The following is an 18,932-nucleotide window of genomic DNA, read 5'->3' on the forward strand; positions in this document are numbered from 1 at the left end:
TTCATCAAGAGGCTTTTTAGTTCCTCTTCACTTTCTGCCATAAGGGTGGTGTCATCTGCATATCTGAGGTTATGGATATTTCTCCTGGCAATCTTGATTCCAGCTTGTGTTTCTTCCAGTCCAGCGTTTCTCATGATGTACTCTGCATATAAGTTAAATAAGCAGGGTGACAATATACAGCCTTGACATACTCCTTTATTACTGCCCTGTAAATAAGTTATTTAGTACCATTCTTCTAGATTCCGTCTGTATGTGTTAGAATACAATATTTCTCTTTCTCTTTCTCTTTCTGACTCGCTTCACTCTGTGTAATAGGTTCTAGGTTCATCCACCTCATCAGAACTGACTCAAATGTATTCCCTTTTAGGCTGAGTATTCCACTGTGTATATGTACCACAACTTCTTTACCCATTCATCTGTCGATGGACATCTAGGTTGCTTCCATGTTCTAGCTATTGTAAATAGTGCTACAGTGAACAATGGGATGCATGTGTTTTTTCCAATTTTGGTCTCCTCAGCATATATGCCTAGGAGTGGGATTGCTGGGTCATATGCTAGTTTTATTCTGTTTTTTAAGGAATCGCCATACCATTTTCCATAGTGGCTGTATCAGTTTACATTCCTATTTTCTCCACACCCTCTCCAACATTTATTGTTTGTAGACTTTTTGATGATGGCCACAGTAGCTGACTTTATTTTTGGGGGCTCCAAAATCACTGCAGATGATGATTGCAGCCATGAAATTAAAAGACACTTACTCCTTGGAAGGAAAGTATGACCAACATAAATAGCATATTCAAAAGCAGAGAGGTTATTTTGCCAACAAAGGTCTGTCTAGTCAAGGCTATGGTTTTTCCAGTAGTTGTGTATGGATGTGAGAGTTGGACTATAAAGAAAGCTGAGCACCGAAGAATTGATGCTTTTGAACTGTGGTGTTGGATAAGACTCTTGAGAATCGCTTGGACGGCAATAGTCCATCCTAAAGGAGATCAGTCCTGGGTGTTCATTGGAAGGACTGATTTTGAAGCTGAAACTCCAATACTTTGACCACCTGATGTGAAGAACTGACTGATTTGAAAAGACCCTGATGAAAGACTGAGGGCAGGAGAAGGGGATGACAGAGGATGAGATGGTTGTATGGCATCACTGACTCAATGGACATGGTTTTGGGTAGACTCTGGCAGTTGGTGATGGACAAGGAGACCTGATGTGCTGCGGTTCATGGGGTCGCAAAGAGTCAGACATGACTGAGTGACTGAACTGAACTGATTCTGACTGGTGTGAGGTGATATCTCATTCTAGTTTTGATTTGCATTTCTCCAGTAATGAGGGATGTTGAGCATCTTTTCATGTGTCCGTCAGCCATCTGTATGTCTTCTTTGGAGAAATATCTGTTTAGGTCTTTTTCCCACTTTTTGATTGGGTTGTTTGTTTTTCTGGTATTGAGTCGTATGAGCTGCTTATATATTTTGGAAATGAATCCTTTGTCAGTTGTTTCACTTACTATTATTTTCTCCCATTCTGAAGGCTGTCTTTTCACCTTGCTTATAATTTCCTTTGCTGTGCAAAGCTTTTAAGTTTAATCAGGTCCCACTTGTTTACTTTTGTTTTTATTTCCATTACTCTAGGAGGTGGGTCATAGAGGATATTGCTTTGATTTATGTCATTGAGTGTTCTGCCTGTGTTTTCCTCTAAGAGTTTTATAGTTTCTGGTCATACATTTAGGTCTTTAATCCATTTTGAGTTTATCTTTGTGTGTGGTGTTATGAACTGTTCTAATTTCATTCTTTTATATGTAGCTGTCCAGTTTTCCCAGCACCATTTATTGAAGAGGTATCTTTGCCCCATTGTATATTCTTGCCTCCTTTGTCTAAAATAAGGTACCCATAGGTGCTTGGGTTTATTTCTGGACTTTCTATCTTGTTCTACTGGTCTATATTTCTGTTTTTGTGCCAGTACCATACTGTCTTGATGACTGTAGCTTTGTAGTGTAATCTGAAGTCAGGAAGGTTAATTTCTCCAGCTCCATTCTTCTTTCTCAAGATTGCTTTGGCTCTTTTGGGTCTTTTGTGTTTCCATATGAATTGTGAAATTTTTGTTCTAGTTCTGTGCAAAATGCCATTGGTAATTTGATAGGCGATTGCACTGAATCTGTAGCTTGCATTTGGTAGTGTAGTCATTTTCACAATATTGATTCTTCCTACCCAGGAACATGGAATATCTCACCATCTGTTTATGTCATCTTTGATTTCTTTCATTAGTGTCTTATAATTTTCTGTGTACAGTTCTTTTGTCTTCTTAGGTAAGTTTATTCCTAGATATTTAATTCTTTTTGTTGCAGTGGTGAATGGTATTGATTCCTTAATTTTTCTTTCTGATTTTTCATTGTTAGTATATAGAAATGCAAGTGATATCTGTAATTGATACTGTATCCTGCAACTTTGCTAAATTCACTGATTAGCTTTAGTAATTTTCTGGTACTATCTTTAGGGTTTTCTATGTACAGTATCATGTTATCTGCAAACAGTGAGAGCTTTATCTCTTTTCTGATCTGGATTCTTTTACTTCTTTTTCTTCTTTGATTGCTGTAGCTAGGCCTTCCAAAACTATGTTGAAAATTAGTGGTGAAAGTGGACATCCTGGTCTTGTCCCTGATCTTAGGGGGAATGCTATCAGTTTTCACCATTGAGAATAATATTTGCTATAGGCTTATCATATATGGCCTTTACTATGTTGAGGTAGGTTCCTTCTATGCCCATTGAAGAGTTTTAATCATAAATGGGTGCTGAATTTTGTTAAAGGCTTTTCTACATCTATTGAGATGATCATATGATTTTTATCTTTCATTTTGTTAACATGGTGTATCACATTGATTGATTTGCATATATTGAAGAATCCTTACATTCCTGGAATAAACAACTTGATCATAGTGAATGAGCTTTTTGATGTGTTGCTGAATTCTGTTTGCTGAAATTTTGTTGAGGCTTTTTGCATCTATGTTCATCAGTGATATTGGCCTCTAGTTTTCCTTTTTCCTGTTCTCTTTGCCTGGTTTTGGTATCAGGGTGATGGTGGCCTCGTAGAATGAGTTTGGAAATGTTCCTTCCTCTGCAATTTTTTTAAGCATTAGCCCTTCTCTAAATGTTTGATAGAATTCTCCTATGAAGCCATCTGGTCCTGGGCTCATGTTTTTTGGGAGATTTTTGATCACAGCTTCAATTTCAGTGCTTGTAATTGGGTTGTTCATAATTTCTATTTCTTCCTGGTTCAGTCTTGGAAGATTGAACTTTTCTAGAATCTGTCCATTTCTTCCAGGTTATCCATTTTATTGCCTTATAGTTGTTCATAATAGTCTCTTACAACCCTTTGCATTTCTGCATTGTCTGTTGTAACCTCTCCTTTTTCATTTCTAATTTTGTTGATTTGATTCTTCTCTTTTTTTCTTGATGACTCTGGCTAAAGTTTTGTCAGTTTGTTTATCTTCTCAAGGAACTAGCTTTTAGTTTTATTAATCTTTACTATTGTTTCTTTAATTTCTTTTTCATTTCTGCTCAGATATTTATGATTTCTTTCTAGTAATTTTGGGGTGTTTTTGTTCTTTTTCCAGTTGTTTTAGGTGTGAAATTAGGTTGTCTATGTGATGTTTTTCTTGTTTCTTGAGGTAGGATTGTATTGCTATAAACTTCCTTCTTAGACCTGCTTTTGCTGCATCCCATAGGTTTTGAGTTGTCATGTTTTCATTGTCATTTGTTTCTAGAAGTTTTTTGATTTCTCTTTTGATTTCTTCAGTAACCTGTTGGTTATCTAGAAATGTGTTATTTAATCTCCATGTATTTGTGTTTCTTACAGTTTTTTTTTCTTGTAATTGATATCTAATCTCATAGTGTTGTGGTTGGAGAATATGCTTGATATGAATTCAATTTTCTTAAATTTACTGAGGTTTGATTTGTGACCCAAGATGTAGTCTATCCTGGAGAACGTTCCATGTGCACTTGAGAAGGTGTATTCTTCTGCATTTGGATGGAATGTCCTGAAGATATCAATGAGACCCATCTCATCTAATGTATCATTTAAGACTTGTGTTTCCTCAGTAATTTTCTGTTTTGATGATCTGTCCATTGGTGTGAGTGGGGTGTTAAAGTCTCCTACCGTTGTTGTGTTACTATCAGTTTCTCCTTTTATGTCTGTTAGTGTTTGTCTTATGTATTGAAATGCTCCTATGTTGGGTGCATAGATATTTACAATTGTTATGTCTTCCTCTTTGATTGATCCCTTGATCATTATGTAGTGTCTTTCCTTATCTCTTGTGATTACAAGAGATATTTTATTTTATTTTAAGGTCTATTTTGATATGAGAATGCTACTCCAGCTTTATTTTGCTTCCCATTTGCATGGAATATATTTTTCCATCCTCTCACTTTCAGTCCATATGTGTCTTTAGGTCTGAAGTGGGTTTCTTACAGAGAGCATATATATGGGTCTTGTTTTTTTATCCACTCAGCCAGTCTGTGTCTTTAGGTTGGAGCATTTAATCCATTTATATGTGAAGTAATTATTCATATGTATGTTTCTATTGCCATTTTCCTTATTGGTTTGGGTTGATTTTGTAGATCTTTTTTATTCTCTTGTATGTCTTGACAATATAAGTCCCTCTAACATTTGTTGTAAAGCCACTTTGGTGGTACTGAATTCTCTTGACTGTTGCTTTTCTGAATAGCTTTTTATTTTTCCATAAATTTTGAATGAGATCCTTGCTGGGTACAATAATATTGGTTGTAGATTTTTCCCTTTCAGTATTTTAAATATATACTGCCATTCACTTCTTGCCTGCAGAGTTTCTGCTGAAAGATCAGCTGTTAAGCATATGGGGTTTCCCTTGTATATTACTTGTTTCTTCTCCCTTGCTGCTTTTAATATTCTTTCTTTGTGTTTAATCTTTGTTAGTTTGATTAGTATGTGTATTGGTGTGTTTCTCCTTGGGTTTATCCTGTATGGGAGTCTTTGTGCCTCTTGGACTTGATTGACTATTTCCTTTTCCATGTTGGGGAAATTTTCAACTATAATCTCTTCAAAAATTTTCTCATATCCTTTCTTTTTCTCTTCTTCTTCTGGGACCCCTGTAATCCCAATGTTGGTGCATTTGATATTTTCCCAGAGGTCCCTGAGATTATCCTCAGTTCTTTTCATTCTTTTTACTTTATTCTGCTCATCAGAAGTTATTTCCACCACTTTATCTTTCAGCTTACTGATTCATTCTTCTGATTCAGGTATTCTTCTATTGATTCCTTCTAGACTATTTTTAATTTCAGTAATTGTGTTGTTTGTCTCTGTATGTTAATTCTTTAAATCTTCTAGGTCTTTGTTAATTGATTCTTACATTTTCTCCATTTTGTTTTCAAGGTTTTTGATCATCTTTACTCTTATTATTCTGAATTCTTATTCAGGTAGTTTGCCTATTTCCTCTTCATTTATTTGGACTTCTGTGTTTCTAGTTTGTTTCTTCATTTGTGTAGTATCTCTCTGCCTTTTCATTACTTTTTTTAAACTTATTGTGTTTGAGGTCTCCTTTTCCCAGACTTCAAGGTTGAATTCTTTCTTCCTTTTGGTTTCTGCCCTCCTAAGGTTGGTCCACTGGTTTGTGTAAGCTTTGTATAGGGTGAGATTTGTGCCGAGTTTGTGTTTGTTTTTCCTCTGATGGGCAAGGCTGAGTGAGTTGGTAATCCTGTCTGCTGATGATTGGGTTTGTACTTTTGTTTTGTTTGTTGTTTAGATGAGGCATCCTTCACAGGGTGCTATTGGTGGTTGGGTGATGCCAGGTCTTGTATTCAGGTGGTTTCCTTTGTGTGATTTCTCACAATTTGATACTCCCTAGGATTAGTTCTCTGGTAGTCTAGGGTCTTGGAGTCAGTGCTCCCACTCCAAAGGCTCAGGGCTTGATCTCAAGTTTTGCATGGTTCAATATATTCTTTTCCCCTGGTCAGGTACTCTTGTCCACTCTCAGCTGGTGTTCTTCATGCACTTTTGTGTCTGAAGGTGTATTCCTGGTGTATCCTTGGAGAGAGATGTACTCCATGTCCACCTACTCCTCCGCCATCTTGTTCTTTCCACTCTATTATTCTTGCCTGGGGAAATCCCATGGACCGAGACAGCTGGCATATTATGGTCCATAGCGTCGCAAACAGTAGGACATGCCTGAAGCGACCTGGCACTGGCCTGAGCTGAACTATAGTAATTCTCCTACATACGAACAAGTTCTCTTCCAAGAGCACATTTGTACGTCCAATTTGTTTGTAAGAACAAAAAAGTTAGCCTAGATACCCAGCCAACACAGTTGGCTATGTTGTGCTGTACTGTAACTAGTTTATGTTACTTTTCACACAAATAGTACATAAAAAACACACATACACACAAATAAAATAGTTTTAATCTTACAGTACAGAACCTTGAAAAGCACACTGGTACAGTACAACAGCTGGCATACAGGGGCTGGCATCAAGTGAACAGGCACGAAGATTTACTGACTGGAGGGAAAAGAGGTGGGAGGTGGTAGAGCTGAAGTGCTGTCAACAGTTGGAGACAGAGGAGAGGGCAAGCTGCAATTTCATTCACACCTGGCACTGATGGCACATGTTCAGAGCTTGAAATAAAGATTTGTACTACTGTACTCTGTATAGTACTGTAAAGTACACAAGACCACAACTACTTGTAGTGGATGCACACACATGACAATGTACACTATACACATGAATTAACTTGCATGATTGGACACGCAAACACATGCTTGCGTCTTTGAAAGTTCACAACTTGAAGGTTTGTATGTAGGGCACTTACTGTAAGGAGTTTCAACTCTTCCTGAAAGCTATAGGGAAAGAACTACTAAGAGTTTTAATCAAGAGTGTGATACTACCAGATTTGTGTTTTAGTGAAGTTTCTTTAGCAGCAACTTGGAGGGTAGATTGGTGACGATTTCAGATCCTATTGCAATCTGTAGGAAAACCAGTGGAAGAGCAAGGAGAATGAAACTATGAGAGTGAATAGGAAAGAATGGAGTTGAAAGATATTAAACATTTTTAAATTGGGAAGCTTTATGAAATACTCAATGTGGAGAGTAAGGTTTTTTTTTTTTAATAATTCCTTTATTTTTCTTAAAATTACAGCAACAAAAAAATCAGTGCCATTTACCAAGCAATTGGATGCAAGAAGAAACATAGATTTTAGAAAAGAACTTTAGAAAAGCTTTATTAGCTTTTTTAAAGCTAAGAAAACCTTTATTTTAGACATGTTATATTAAAGGAACTCTTAGTATCTTTAGCAACCTAAGGAAGCCATGTAATTGACAGGCAATTCATTATGCGTATCTGAGGATTAACAGAGTTCTAGGGGAAAGATGGATGGCTGCAAAGCATTACGTTTTAAATAGTTGTAGCTTAATGGAGATGAGAAAAACCAGTCATATCTAGAATAAGATTATCCAAAGCCCTCGAGCAAATAGCAATATCGAAGCAGTATAGTAAAGGGAGGCCCCACAAAGGGAGCTATAAGGAAATAACCAGAGAGAGGAGAAATAAGAAAAGTAAATTTTCAGATTAAACTGGAGGCAGAGTGACCAATTAAGAACAATAATAGTTCAGGCAAGAGATAAATGATGGCTTGAAATGAGTTTCAGTGGGATTTGACAGCAGAGAAATGCAAAATGAATCCACAGTGTGATACCACTATACGCTTACTAGAATGTCTATAATTAAAAAGACTGAACATACCCAGGGCTGGCAAGGATGTCAAGCAAGTGGAATTCTTATGCACTGCTGACAAGGATGTAAAAATGGTACAGCCACATTGGAAAAGAGGTTGGCACTTTCTTAAAAGGTTTAATATAGATGTGTCATATGAAACAACCATTCCACTCCTATATATTCACCCAAGATTTGTGAAAGTATATATCCATAGAGAGACTTGTACCAGGAAATTTATAGCACCTTTATTTGTGATACTCAAGAAAACAAAAAACAGTGCAAACATTCTTCAGCAGTTGAATGGATATACAAATTGTTGTATATCCATACAATGGAATATTGTTTAGTGATAAAAGAAAATAATGAACTAAAAATATGCACACAAGAGTAATAGCAAAATAATTTTTCTGAGTAAAAGAAGTCAGACCAAAAAGTACATTTATGTAAAAATTATATAGAAAACACAGACTAACATATAGTCACAGTAAGTAGCTAGAGGATATTTGTGGATAGGGTTTCATAGGGAGGGACAGTGGAAGGAAGGATGACAGATAGACTTAAGGAAACTACTGGAGTGACTGACATGCTCAGTTTTTTGACTGTGATCATTTCATGGATGGAGAAGGCAATGGCAACCCACTCCAGTATTCTTGCCTGGAAAATCCCACGGACAGAGGAGCCTATTAGGCTGCAGTTAAGGAGTTCGCAAAGAGTCGAACATGACTAAGCAACTTCACTTTCACTTTTCACTTTCATGCATTGGAGAAGGAAATGGCAACCCACTCCAGTGTTCTTGCCTGGAGAATCCCAGGGACGGGGGAGTCTGGTGGGCTGCCGTCTATGGGGTAGCACAGAGTCGGACACGACTGAAGCAACTTAGCTGCAGCAGCAGCATTTTATGGATGTATAGAGATCTCAAAACTTGTCAAATTGTACATTTTAAACATGGACAAATTATACCATGTCAGTTTTACGTTGATAAAAGTGTTTTAAAATAGAACAGAGTGAGTTCCCTGGGGGCCTAATTGTTAGGATTCCAGGCTTTCCCTGCTATGGCTGGGTTCCATCCCACGTCAGGGAACTGAGTTCCTATAGGCACGTGCACAGTCATTCAGTCGTGTTTGACTTTCTACCACCCCCAGACTATAGCCCCCAGGCTCCTCTGTCCTTTGGATCTTCTAGGCAAGAATAGTAGAGTGAGTTTCCGTTTCCTTCTCCAGGGGGTCTTCCTGGCCCAGGCATCGAATCATCTCCTGCTTCTCCTTCAGTGGCAGGTGGATTCTTTACCACTGAGCCACCAGGGACGCTCATAGAGCCACGCAACACATTGAAAAATAAAACAAATAATTGTTTAAAGAGAACAGATAATAAGGTTATTTAGATGAAATTAGTAGGGCTGTTGATTGGTAAGTATAGAATAGTGAGGAGAAAAGGTGACTGTCTAATTAGGAGATTGGGTAGGGATCTTAGCGCTACCAGATAAAATAAATAATACAGATCTGGGAGTAAAAAGATAACCATTTTAATTCAGAATATCAGCTGGGGAGGTATATAATGAATCACCTGCTGAATGTGGATTTTTAGGCAAAAATCAGGTCCAGGCATGTATATTTCTGAGTGGTCAACATATAGTAAGTAGATATAAACTTGAGGCTACCCAGATAGCTGAAACCTGACAAACAGCCAAATGAAAGCCCTCTGGTGACCGTCAACATTTCAGAAGTGTTCAGAAAAATAGGGTCCCAGGGAAGGAAACTGAGAATGAGGTTGGAAAGGCAAGAGAAGCTGGAGAAGTTGGTATTATGGAAGTCAAAGGAGGAAAATTCTAGAAGGATGGAAATATTAACCTCACATACTGCACAGATTAGGATTAAGGTGGGGACCAAAGGACCCCATAGGATTTGGATGTAGGGAGGACAGTGTGGGTTTTAGCAAGGTCAGAATCCATGGAGTAGTGAGATAGGAAGGCTATTGATCCTTTTCAGATACCTGATTATTTGTTTTACACAAGTTATTCTCAGCTAGTTTGTAAAACTACTGTCCCTTGAAGTTCAAACTCTCTTTTTCAGGAAGCACTCCCACCTTCTGAGTCAGTTAGGAGAACCACAGTCACTAATAGAGGTCCCCTATGTCCCCCGAAGTGCATTGATATGGACGCAAAATTGATCATTCAGATTTTCAGTGGACTAAAAGAAGAAAAGAACAGCCAAAGTGAAAACAACTCCTTTATAACAACTCAGTATTGACTATAAAATACTTGTTAAGTTCCTACTCTGTGTCTAGTATTGAATAAAACCCTTAATTTCCTGTTTATCCATAAATGATAAACTCATTGACTCTTAAAATTTTATGGTAATTGCTATTCTGTAAGTGAAAGAAATAGGGCAAGGAATAAAAGCAAGTGTTAGCATTCCATAGCGGAACCCACTTCATAGCTGTCACTCATGAAGGACAGAGTAGAACCCTTCTTTAAATCAGTAAAAATATGCCACCCTACGTCTCAATACCGAAGCTAATACTTCAGTGGGCCGGTGAGTTTCACTTCAATTGTGTTTCTGCTTTTTAATCAGTTTTTCTTAGAATGATTTCTAAAAATGTATATATTCACTCAGGGATAAGGAGGAAAACTACCTCCAGTCACTGGCTTGCCTATGATAGACAGACAACATCTCATTTTCACAGACATTATTAAAATGTATACCAGATCTATAGAAAAGAGGCTATTTTCACATTCCAGTCAACAGCCCTATGTGCAAACTTCTTTGCTGATCTGGATTAAAAAAAAAAAGAATATGTATGAAAAAGTTTTGAAAACATTTTTATAAATCTTTTTTATTTTAGCCACCGGTCTGGTCAAAAAGATATGTGACTATGAAGTTGATATGTGCTAGAAAGTAATTAACTTTTTAAATCTTAACTTGCTTAATAATTTTTAATTAGGCACTTATTTTTGAAGTAATTTTTTTTTGTCTTTATAAAATTATTCGAGGATCTGAGGTGTTAACAGGTTTGGGTATTTTATTTTGGATATTTTTTAAGGTAGTTATGTTTGGTTTTACTGAGGATACTTCCTTTTGAAATAAAAGGGCTACAGATTACAATGGAATTTTGGAGTTTGATATTTCTCTTTATTTTTGAAAGAACACTCTTCTAAAAAATGGTGAGTTGGGAGAAAATAATAATATTTCAAGGTCAAACAAACTTGAGAAATACTTCTTGTTCTGTGTCCCTTTTTTGGAGCATTATTTTTCATATTAGTGGGTTGCAAGATCTGAGCAGCCATAAACTTAAGATCTGTGTTTAAATTTGTTTAACCTAGTGTTTGTCATATTTATTTGACCCAGCAATATCCAAGAAACTAATGCTCCAAAGAATAAATACTTCGAAATGCCCTTAAAACCCATTGGTTCAAGTGGCCATTTTTAGACCCTTGCTAATTCAGATGTTATATCGGGCAAAGATTTAGAGGCCAAATTTGTCTTGTTAATGAACCAATGCCTCAATATGCATCAAGGATCCAAAATATATGAAGCAGTTAAGGTTGGGCCTAGGCAAATATTATGGTGAGATAGCACATAATTCAGAGAGAACCTAGCCTGACTCTTAAGAATAAAGAGGGTAAAAATCAGTGAGATAAAGTGTTCACATCTGCTCTCTGAACAAAGCAGTTTAAACCGAGAAGAGTCTCTCTTTTTTCCTTTTTCCTTTCTATTTCTAAATTCTTATCCTCATCATACTGGAAGTACATTTAGAGACCTGAGAGAAGAGCAATAAGCAATGAAAACTGTACCTCTCTTGAATCACTCAGCATCCTCCATCTAAAATGTAGTTTACAATGGATGTGGATGCTATCATCTTGCAAAATCAAACATTCCCATCTCTCTACTTCCAGGCACAACCACCTCATCCTCATTCCTTTAGGGATGATCCTCAGTCCCAGTACTTCTGTGGATACTGAAATGTACAGACAGAATCACAAGTTGTGTTTATTTCTAATTCACAGTCTGATTTCTAGTTAGATATTTATCTGATCATTAATTACTTATTAATTTTATTTTCTAACTACTTGTGTTATGGAAAACTGTGTCAATGAGTTCTCTGTTGTCCATCTAAACATTTTTATTTTATCTTGACTGGTTTGTGTTCAGGCTACTATTTTCATGCTTTCTTTGTGGATCGTATAACAATGTATTTTATTGATATAGTTTCTGCAATTATTAAATAGCTGTATATAGTTACAGCTTTAATTTGAGAATTAAAGTAAAAGTATCTTGAAGAAACAGAAATAATATAGATGTGGTTGGTATTGCTCAAATAAAATGTGAAACTTTCTCCTTCCTTTGCAGCCAACATATCAATTGTGGATATTGATACTAACCAGGAGGAGAACATAGCAACTTCATCTCCTGGGAACAACTTCGGTCTTGACTTGAAAGCAGATGACAAAATATATTTTGGTGGTCTGCCAACACTGAGAAACTTGAGGTAATTTGATGTATATTTAGGGCTAAGGATTACATTTTAATTAAATGGTCACTATGCTCACTAGAGTTCTGAAGTTTAATTATAACAGGAATATCATATAACCTTTAGTTGCAGAAAATGCCAAATCTAAAAAATTGTGCTACATGTTAAAATAATACCAGGATTTAAAAACCAGAGATTAATTTGATATCTTTATTGAAGAGGTGGATGGGAATCACTGTTACCTTTAGAGTCAGTCACAAGATAAAAAGAATTATAAAAGTTATTAAAGGTGGAAACTGGAGTTGAATGTAATTGCCTTTCCGCTGTACATTCACCAGAGATAATGGTGCACTGACTTTGCTGAGTGTTCTGAAAATTAGTCAGTGTTCCAGGATACTGTTAGTGTAACCTACTTGATGGCTAAGCACGAGCATGATAATAGTGTAATGGAACTTTCCCATGTACTTGATGCTAAAGCGTGTTAGTTGTTCTTGCCCATGTCAATATTTTTCAAAACTTCACATATATTTTTTAGATAGCAGGATGGGGAGATGTATTTAGTTTAATAGTTTAATTAATTCCAAAATAAATAGAAGTAATTAAAAACTGTCAGAAAATATTTCATGTGATATTTCATTAATCTCCTGCTTGTTACAAAACAGCCTATAAGAAATAAAAGTTATAGAGTACTTGGTGCTCAATAAAAGTTAATTGAATCTAATTTGGATGGGATGAATTGACTTGGCCAAACCATAAGAACTTACTATAAATATAGATCACCATATTTTTACATTTTATTTTGTTTAGTTTGCTAGTTTTTTTATGATTACAAAAGTCCTGCCTAGGTGTTTCTACCCTAAAAAGACACATTACAATTGGAATGGTCTCAGAATAAGTGAAAAGTATGATGGTCAGTTCTTTTCATATTTCTCAAACGAGCAGTAGAACTTCAGTCTCATTTATGATATTGAGCAGACAAACAGGTTTGTGTTTCTTTCTGCATCTAAATTCATAAACCAGACACCTGTTCAGTTTATCAAGTGTATAATTTGATAAGCTTAATGCAGATAAACTGGCTCTGCATTCATCCACATGATATTGTAATTGTGTTACGAATATAGATTTTAAATGTCTGGTCAGAAAAATTATTGCAGATTCAATGTATTTGAATAGTGGCATAGTTATTACTCCAAAATCCGTTTATTCATTCAACAGGTGTTTGATAAGCATCTACTATGTTCCAGATACTATTTAAATACTGGGGATCTAGCAGATTGTTCAAGTCTAAGATTTACTTTGCCAGATTACTAACTAAATTCTCTATGAATGAATTAAATGTAGCCAAAATCAGGCTATCCAAAGATGGCTTCTTCTATTCTGGTGGTAATGTAGTTTTAATTACCGTAAAGTGATTTTTAGGAATTATCCACAAAAGTATATATGTTAATTTAACTGAGATGGGTTTATGTATTATTAAATAGTTTGCAGACTGCATACCTAGTGAGTCTTTATTGCCACAATGTTTTTTTTTAACTTCCACAGTTTAGCATTTCATAATTATAATATTTCTATGGTATGACACATTATTTCAAAACAATCTTTAGACATTTATTTGTGAGACATATATTTGTGGCTACTCAAGGAGCCATGCATTCATAGCTATAATTTGCCCACAGGTAAGATCTTCTTACAATAAAGTGCAAAAGATGTGATGGACATGAATTATTTTATATATATTAAGTTCAAGCTAAGTTCAAAAAGGCAATAAGCTACTCATGAATATTACAGCACAGGAACATTTGTTCATTTTCCATTAATAAAAATGATAAAAATGAGTGCTTTAAATTCATTTCCAAAGTAAAACTTTTCTAAGAGAATAGTGTGGGAGATGGTCACCATTGCATTCTATTTTCGTTACAGTCAAGGGTATATGCCTGCTTTCCTTTCTTGTGGTATTTTACTTTCCTTTGTCGATCTCTGTGAAATGCTGTTTTAAAAGATTTATGATTATAGTTTATTGTTTTACTAAATGAAAATGCAATTATAAGTAAATCATTTTTTTCTCTTCCCTTTGACCTAGTATGAAAGCAAGGTAAAATTTAAATTTATGCATGCTTTCTTCAAGTGCATGGGTTGGGTCAATGTGGCTTCTTAGATAAAGCGGTGATGCAGAAGCAGAGTGACACCTATCCAGCTTTATTCATAGTACATTTCACCAGCAAGTAATGCATTCTGAGATGATTCTCATGCTGCCCTTTGCTTACAAAAATGCTGCTGCTTACCCACCATCACAGAGCTGCAGTTTGACTTGTTTCACCAGCCGTGATGATGAATTTGCTCTGCTTATTTGTTCAACAGCCCACGCACAGTGCCCTCTAGTGCACACTTGCAGCAGCACAGGCCAAGGGCAGCTGGTCAGGTTTACGGGCACAAATCTAGTTCTGGGGAACAAAGTGATCTTCTGGGTTGAACCTCAGAGTCTGGTCTCCTAGGTACTGTACTCTCCGCTGAACAAACAACTATGCTCCCAAATGCTTACTACTGCCTGATTGCTTTTTGCAAGCCTGCAAAGATGCACATGTTTACATAGCCCTTGCACCTCTTGGCAAATCTGCTTCTTTATTGCCTTGTTTATTTAGAATTTAGGTATGGAGTCAGATAAAAGGAGCCTCTAGAAATACTGTATGTAAAACAAGTGTTTGCATTAACGATGAGAAAGTTTGCAGACAGTCATCCTAGCTTCTCAGGAGCATTTCAATTCTGATATGCAGGTGGGCAGTATTAGCCTGGAAGTTTTAAGCATCAGGCTCTTGTACGTGGCTGATCAAACCCCAGAGATGTGTAGAAGGCTGGCGCCGTCTGGCTAGAGTTACAGCTGAGTGTTTTGGTATTTCAAAACCTAACAGTGCCAAATTTCACAAAAGGACATAATGAGGCTGAGCTGATCAAAGAAATTTTTAAAGCAAAGACTAGATTTTTAATACCAGAAACTAAACTATAGAACTGAAAGTGTAGAAAAAAATAATCTAAGTTGTTTCATCACGGACCAGTCAAGTGCTGTTTGCTGAGGTGGCTAAAAGGCAAAGGCTGGCTTTCAATGAAAGTATATGCTAATAAGGCTCTGGAATGACACTGTGTAGCTTTGTAATTTTGCCTCTGAGGCAAACAGAAGAAACATAGGCCTGTGGTTACCATTAGGAGTCTGACCACCATATGTGATTACTTATCCCTTGTGATTTTCATAATGTTGAGCTTGCTGAATCATTGTGTTTTGAAATGGTTCTTTGTATTTCCCTGAAACAATGAAGTGTGTAACTTGTAGGAGTGATTTATTTTATTGATAAGACCTCTGAGAAACTCGTGATAAATCAGACCTCCTCTCAACAAACATGGAAGCAAATGAATGCTGAGAATGAAGTTCACTGGCTTCCTTCACTTTATATAGGAAGTATATAAGCAAGATTCTCAGTGTCCAGCTGGCATGTTTTTGTAATAACCAGCTGACCGAACAGAAAGGGAAGACCTTGGGAACAAGTGGAAATGATCAAAGAAAATAAAACAGTCCCAGAGAGAAAGAAACAGAACAAATAGCCAGCATGAGATAAATCACTGGATACACACTGCCAGGGGTCTGATTTGCTGGCCTCCCTGTTTGTCCTCATGTCATATGTTTTTTATTAAGGCAAAAAAGGAATCCTGCCACCATGGGACAGTGAGGAGAGAGTTAATCATTATCCTACTAAGTATAATATCTTGGTATTGATTGGACACTTTTTAGAGTTGCTTGCTTGCATGTATGCTAAGTCACTTCAGTCATATCCAAGTCTTTGTGGCCCTATGGACTGTAGTCCACCAGGCTTCTTGTCCATGGGATTCTCCAGGCAAGAATTCTAGAGTAGGATGCCATGCCCTCTTCCAGGGGATCTTTCCTACCCAGGGATCAAACCTGCGTCTCCTGCAGCTTCTGCATTGCAGGTCGATTCTTTACCACTGAGCCACCGGGGAAACCCCTAGAGTTGCTTATTAACATTAAAAAAAAGTGTTCCTTTTTCTATTTCTGTTGACCTGCACCATTCAGTATGGTAGCCACTAGCCACAGTGGCTATTTAGCTTTAAGTTAAAGAAAAAAAATTTTTAATGATATTTCTCTGGTTGTCCAGTGTTTAAGATTATGCCTTCCCACTTCAGGGGGCATGAGTTTGATCCCCAGTTGGGGAACTAAGATCCTATATGCCATGCAGTGTCTCCAAAAAAAGAAAAATAAAGAAAATTAAATAGCAATAAAACTCCAGGTTCTCATTGGCACGACCTGCTTTTCAAGTGTCAGCAGACATATATGGCTACTCATTACTGATTTGGACAGTGCAGGAAAGAATATTTCTATCATCACAGAAAGTTCTGCTGGACGGTGCTGCTATAGATGAAAAAAGTGGCACCATTAACATCCTGTTAGCTTGTGTTTATCAAGCACTTACTGCATGCTAGCATGTTTATCCTTTTTTAAGAAGTAGTAAGCAAAAAGTAAATATTCAAGTGTCTTTTGGGTGTTGAAGCCATTTTCAACTTTATTGAAAAAATTAAATGTATGTTTTGTCCTTTGGTTGCTTTATTTTGTTACTGCTCCAATACAGAATAAGTACTTTAGGGTCAATTTGTAAACTTAAAGTATCTTTTTTGAAACTGTAATCCAAAAGAATGTTTCTCAGGTTTTATTTGACTTAAAATTTTTAAAGAGAAATATGACATTATCTTATTCTCAGCTAAACCCTCAAAAAAAGTCTCAATGGCAGAAATATTATCTTTTCAAAATAAATGTTTCCAGATTTTTAAAATTTGAGCAAGATTTTATTTAATGTTTTTCGTTATATAGTATGATTATGCTGTCCTGTACAAGTATCTGCTCTTAGGTGGAAAAAAAACAAACACATTTCATTATGCATATGAAGCACTTCCAAAGAAGTCAGTTGATTTCTATACCTTGTATTTAAATGCAATAGTTGAGATTATTTTTTAAAAGGAAAAATAATTAGAAAAATAAGAAAGAAGAGCTACATAAAGACTCCTTGTGCAAGTTGGTGCTAATATCCACTTATCCAACCAGTAGCTAATGGAAGCATAGCTTTCTGGGTCCATGTGTGCACCTGTGCACAGTCTGAGAGACATACGCCTGCCTATGCATCAGTTTGCTCCATATGGCTTGCATCCAATAGTCACCAACACTATACTGCCATTGTCCTAATGATATTGCTTTTATTCTCCATTTAACTTTTCAACAGGCCAGAAGTAAATGTGAAGAAATATTCTGGTTGCCTCAAAGATATCGAAATTTCAAGAACTCCGTACAATATACTTAGCAGCCCTGATTATGTTGGTGTTACCAAAGGATGTTCACTGGAGGTTGGTCTCTTCTTAATGGCTTCCTAAATACCTTCATGTCAGATTTCACTTACTTAGTTTGGGTCTATTACAGGGACCAGTCCTTGTTTATCTGTTTTAAATTCCTACTGACCCTAGTCTTGCTGTTCTTTAGTTGGTAAGTCGTGTCCAACTCTTTTGCGACCCCTTGAACAGTGGCACAACAGGGTCCTCTGTCCATGGAATTTCCCAGGCAAGAATACTGGAGTGGGCTGCCATTTCTTACTCCAGGGGATCTTCCTGACCCAAGAATTGAACCCATATCTCCTGCATTGACAGACAGATTCTTTTTTTTTTTAATTTATTTATTTTAATTGGAAGCTAATTACTTTACAATATTGTGGTGGTTTTTTGCCGTACATTGACATGAATCAGCCATGGGTGTACATGTTTTCCCAATCCTGAACCCCCCTTCCACCTCCCTCCCCATCCCATCCCTCAGGGTCATCCCAGTGCACCAGCCCTGAGCACCCTGTCTCATGCATCGAACCTGGACTGGCCATCTATTTCACATATGATAATATACATGTTTCAATGCATCTCTCTCAAATCATCCCACCCTTGCCTTCTCCTACAGAGTCCAAAAGTCTGTTCTTTACATCTCTGTCTCTTTTGCTGTCTCACATATAGGGTCATCGTTACCATCTTTCTAAATTCCATATATATGCATTAATATACTGTATTGGTGGAGAAGGCAATGGCAACCCACTCCAGTACTCTTGCCTGGAAAATCCCATGGATGGAGGAGCCTGGTAGGCTGCAGTCCATGGGGTTGTGAAGAGTCAGACACGACTGAGTGACTTCGCTTTCACTTTTCGCTTTCATGCATTGGAGAAGGAAATGGCAACCCACTCCAGTGTTTTTGCCTGGAGAATCCCAGGGATGGGGGAGCCTGGTGGGCTGCCATCTATGGGATCACACAGAGTCGGACACGACTGAAGCGACTTAGCAGCAGCTTACTGTATTAGTGTTTTTCTTTCTGAATTACTTCACTCTGTATAATAGGCTCCAGTTTCATTCACCTCATTAGAACTGATTCAAATGCATTCTTTTTAATAGCTGAGTAATATTCCATTGTGTATATATACCACAGCTTTCTTATCCATTCATCTACTGATGGACATCTAGGTTCCTTCCATGTCCTGGCTATTGTAAACAGTGCTGGCAGGCAGATTATTTACCACTGAGCCACCAGGAGGCCCCAACCCTAGCCTTAGCTCTGCATAAATGATAAAGCAAGATTGAAGTACTTCTAAAATTTATCACGATCAACTAAACTTTTATAAAAGATTCCAAATCATCTTTCCACATGTATAG

At 36.9% G+C, this 18,932-nt stretch overlaps 1 protein-coding gene across 3 annotated transcripts in view; it reads left to right on the forward strand.

Annotated features, from left to right (window-relative positions):
- LAMA2 (laminin subunit alpha 2) overlaps positions 1-18,932 on the forward strand; it is a 677,281-nt gene that overhangs the window by 620,884 nt on the left and 37,465 nt on the right. For 2 of the 3 annotated variants that reach the window (XM_005684731.3, XM_018053196.1), the window contains 3 exons: positions 12,080-12,218; positions 14,281-14,292; positions 17,477-17,597. In XM_005684731.3, the coding sequence (XP_005684788.2) occupies positions 12,080-12,218; positions 14,281-14,292; positions 17,477-17,597 (272 nt within the window). The remainder of the gene's footprint in view (positions 1-12,079; positions 12,219-14,280; positions 14,293-17,476; positions 17,598-18,932) is intronic. The other variant, XM_005684732.3, reaches the window with a different exon arrangement.

This window comes from Capra hircus, chromosome 9 (assembly GCF_001704415.2).
Source record: "Capra hircus breed San Clemente chromosome 9, ASM170441v1, whole genome shotgun sequence".
NCBI lineage: Eukaryota > Metazoa > Chordata > Mammalia > Artiodactyla > Bovidae > Capra > Capra hircus.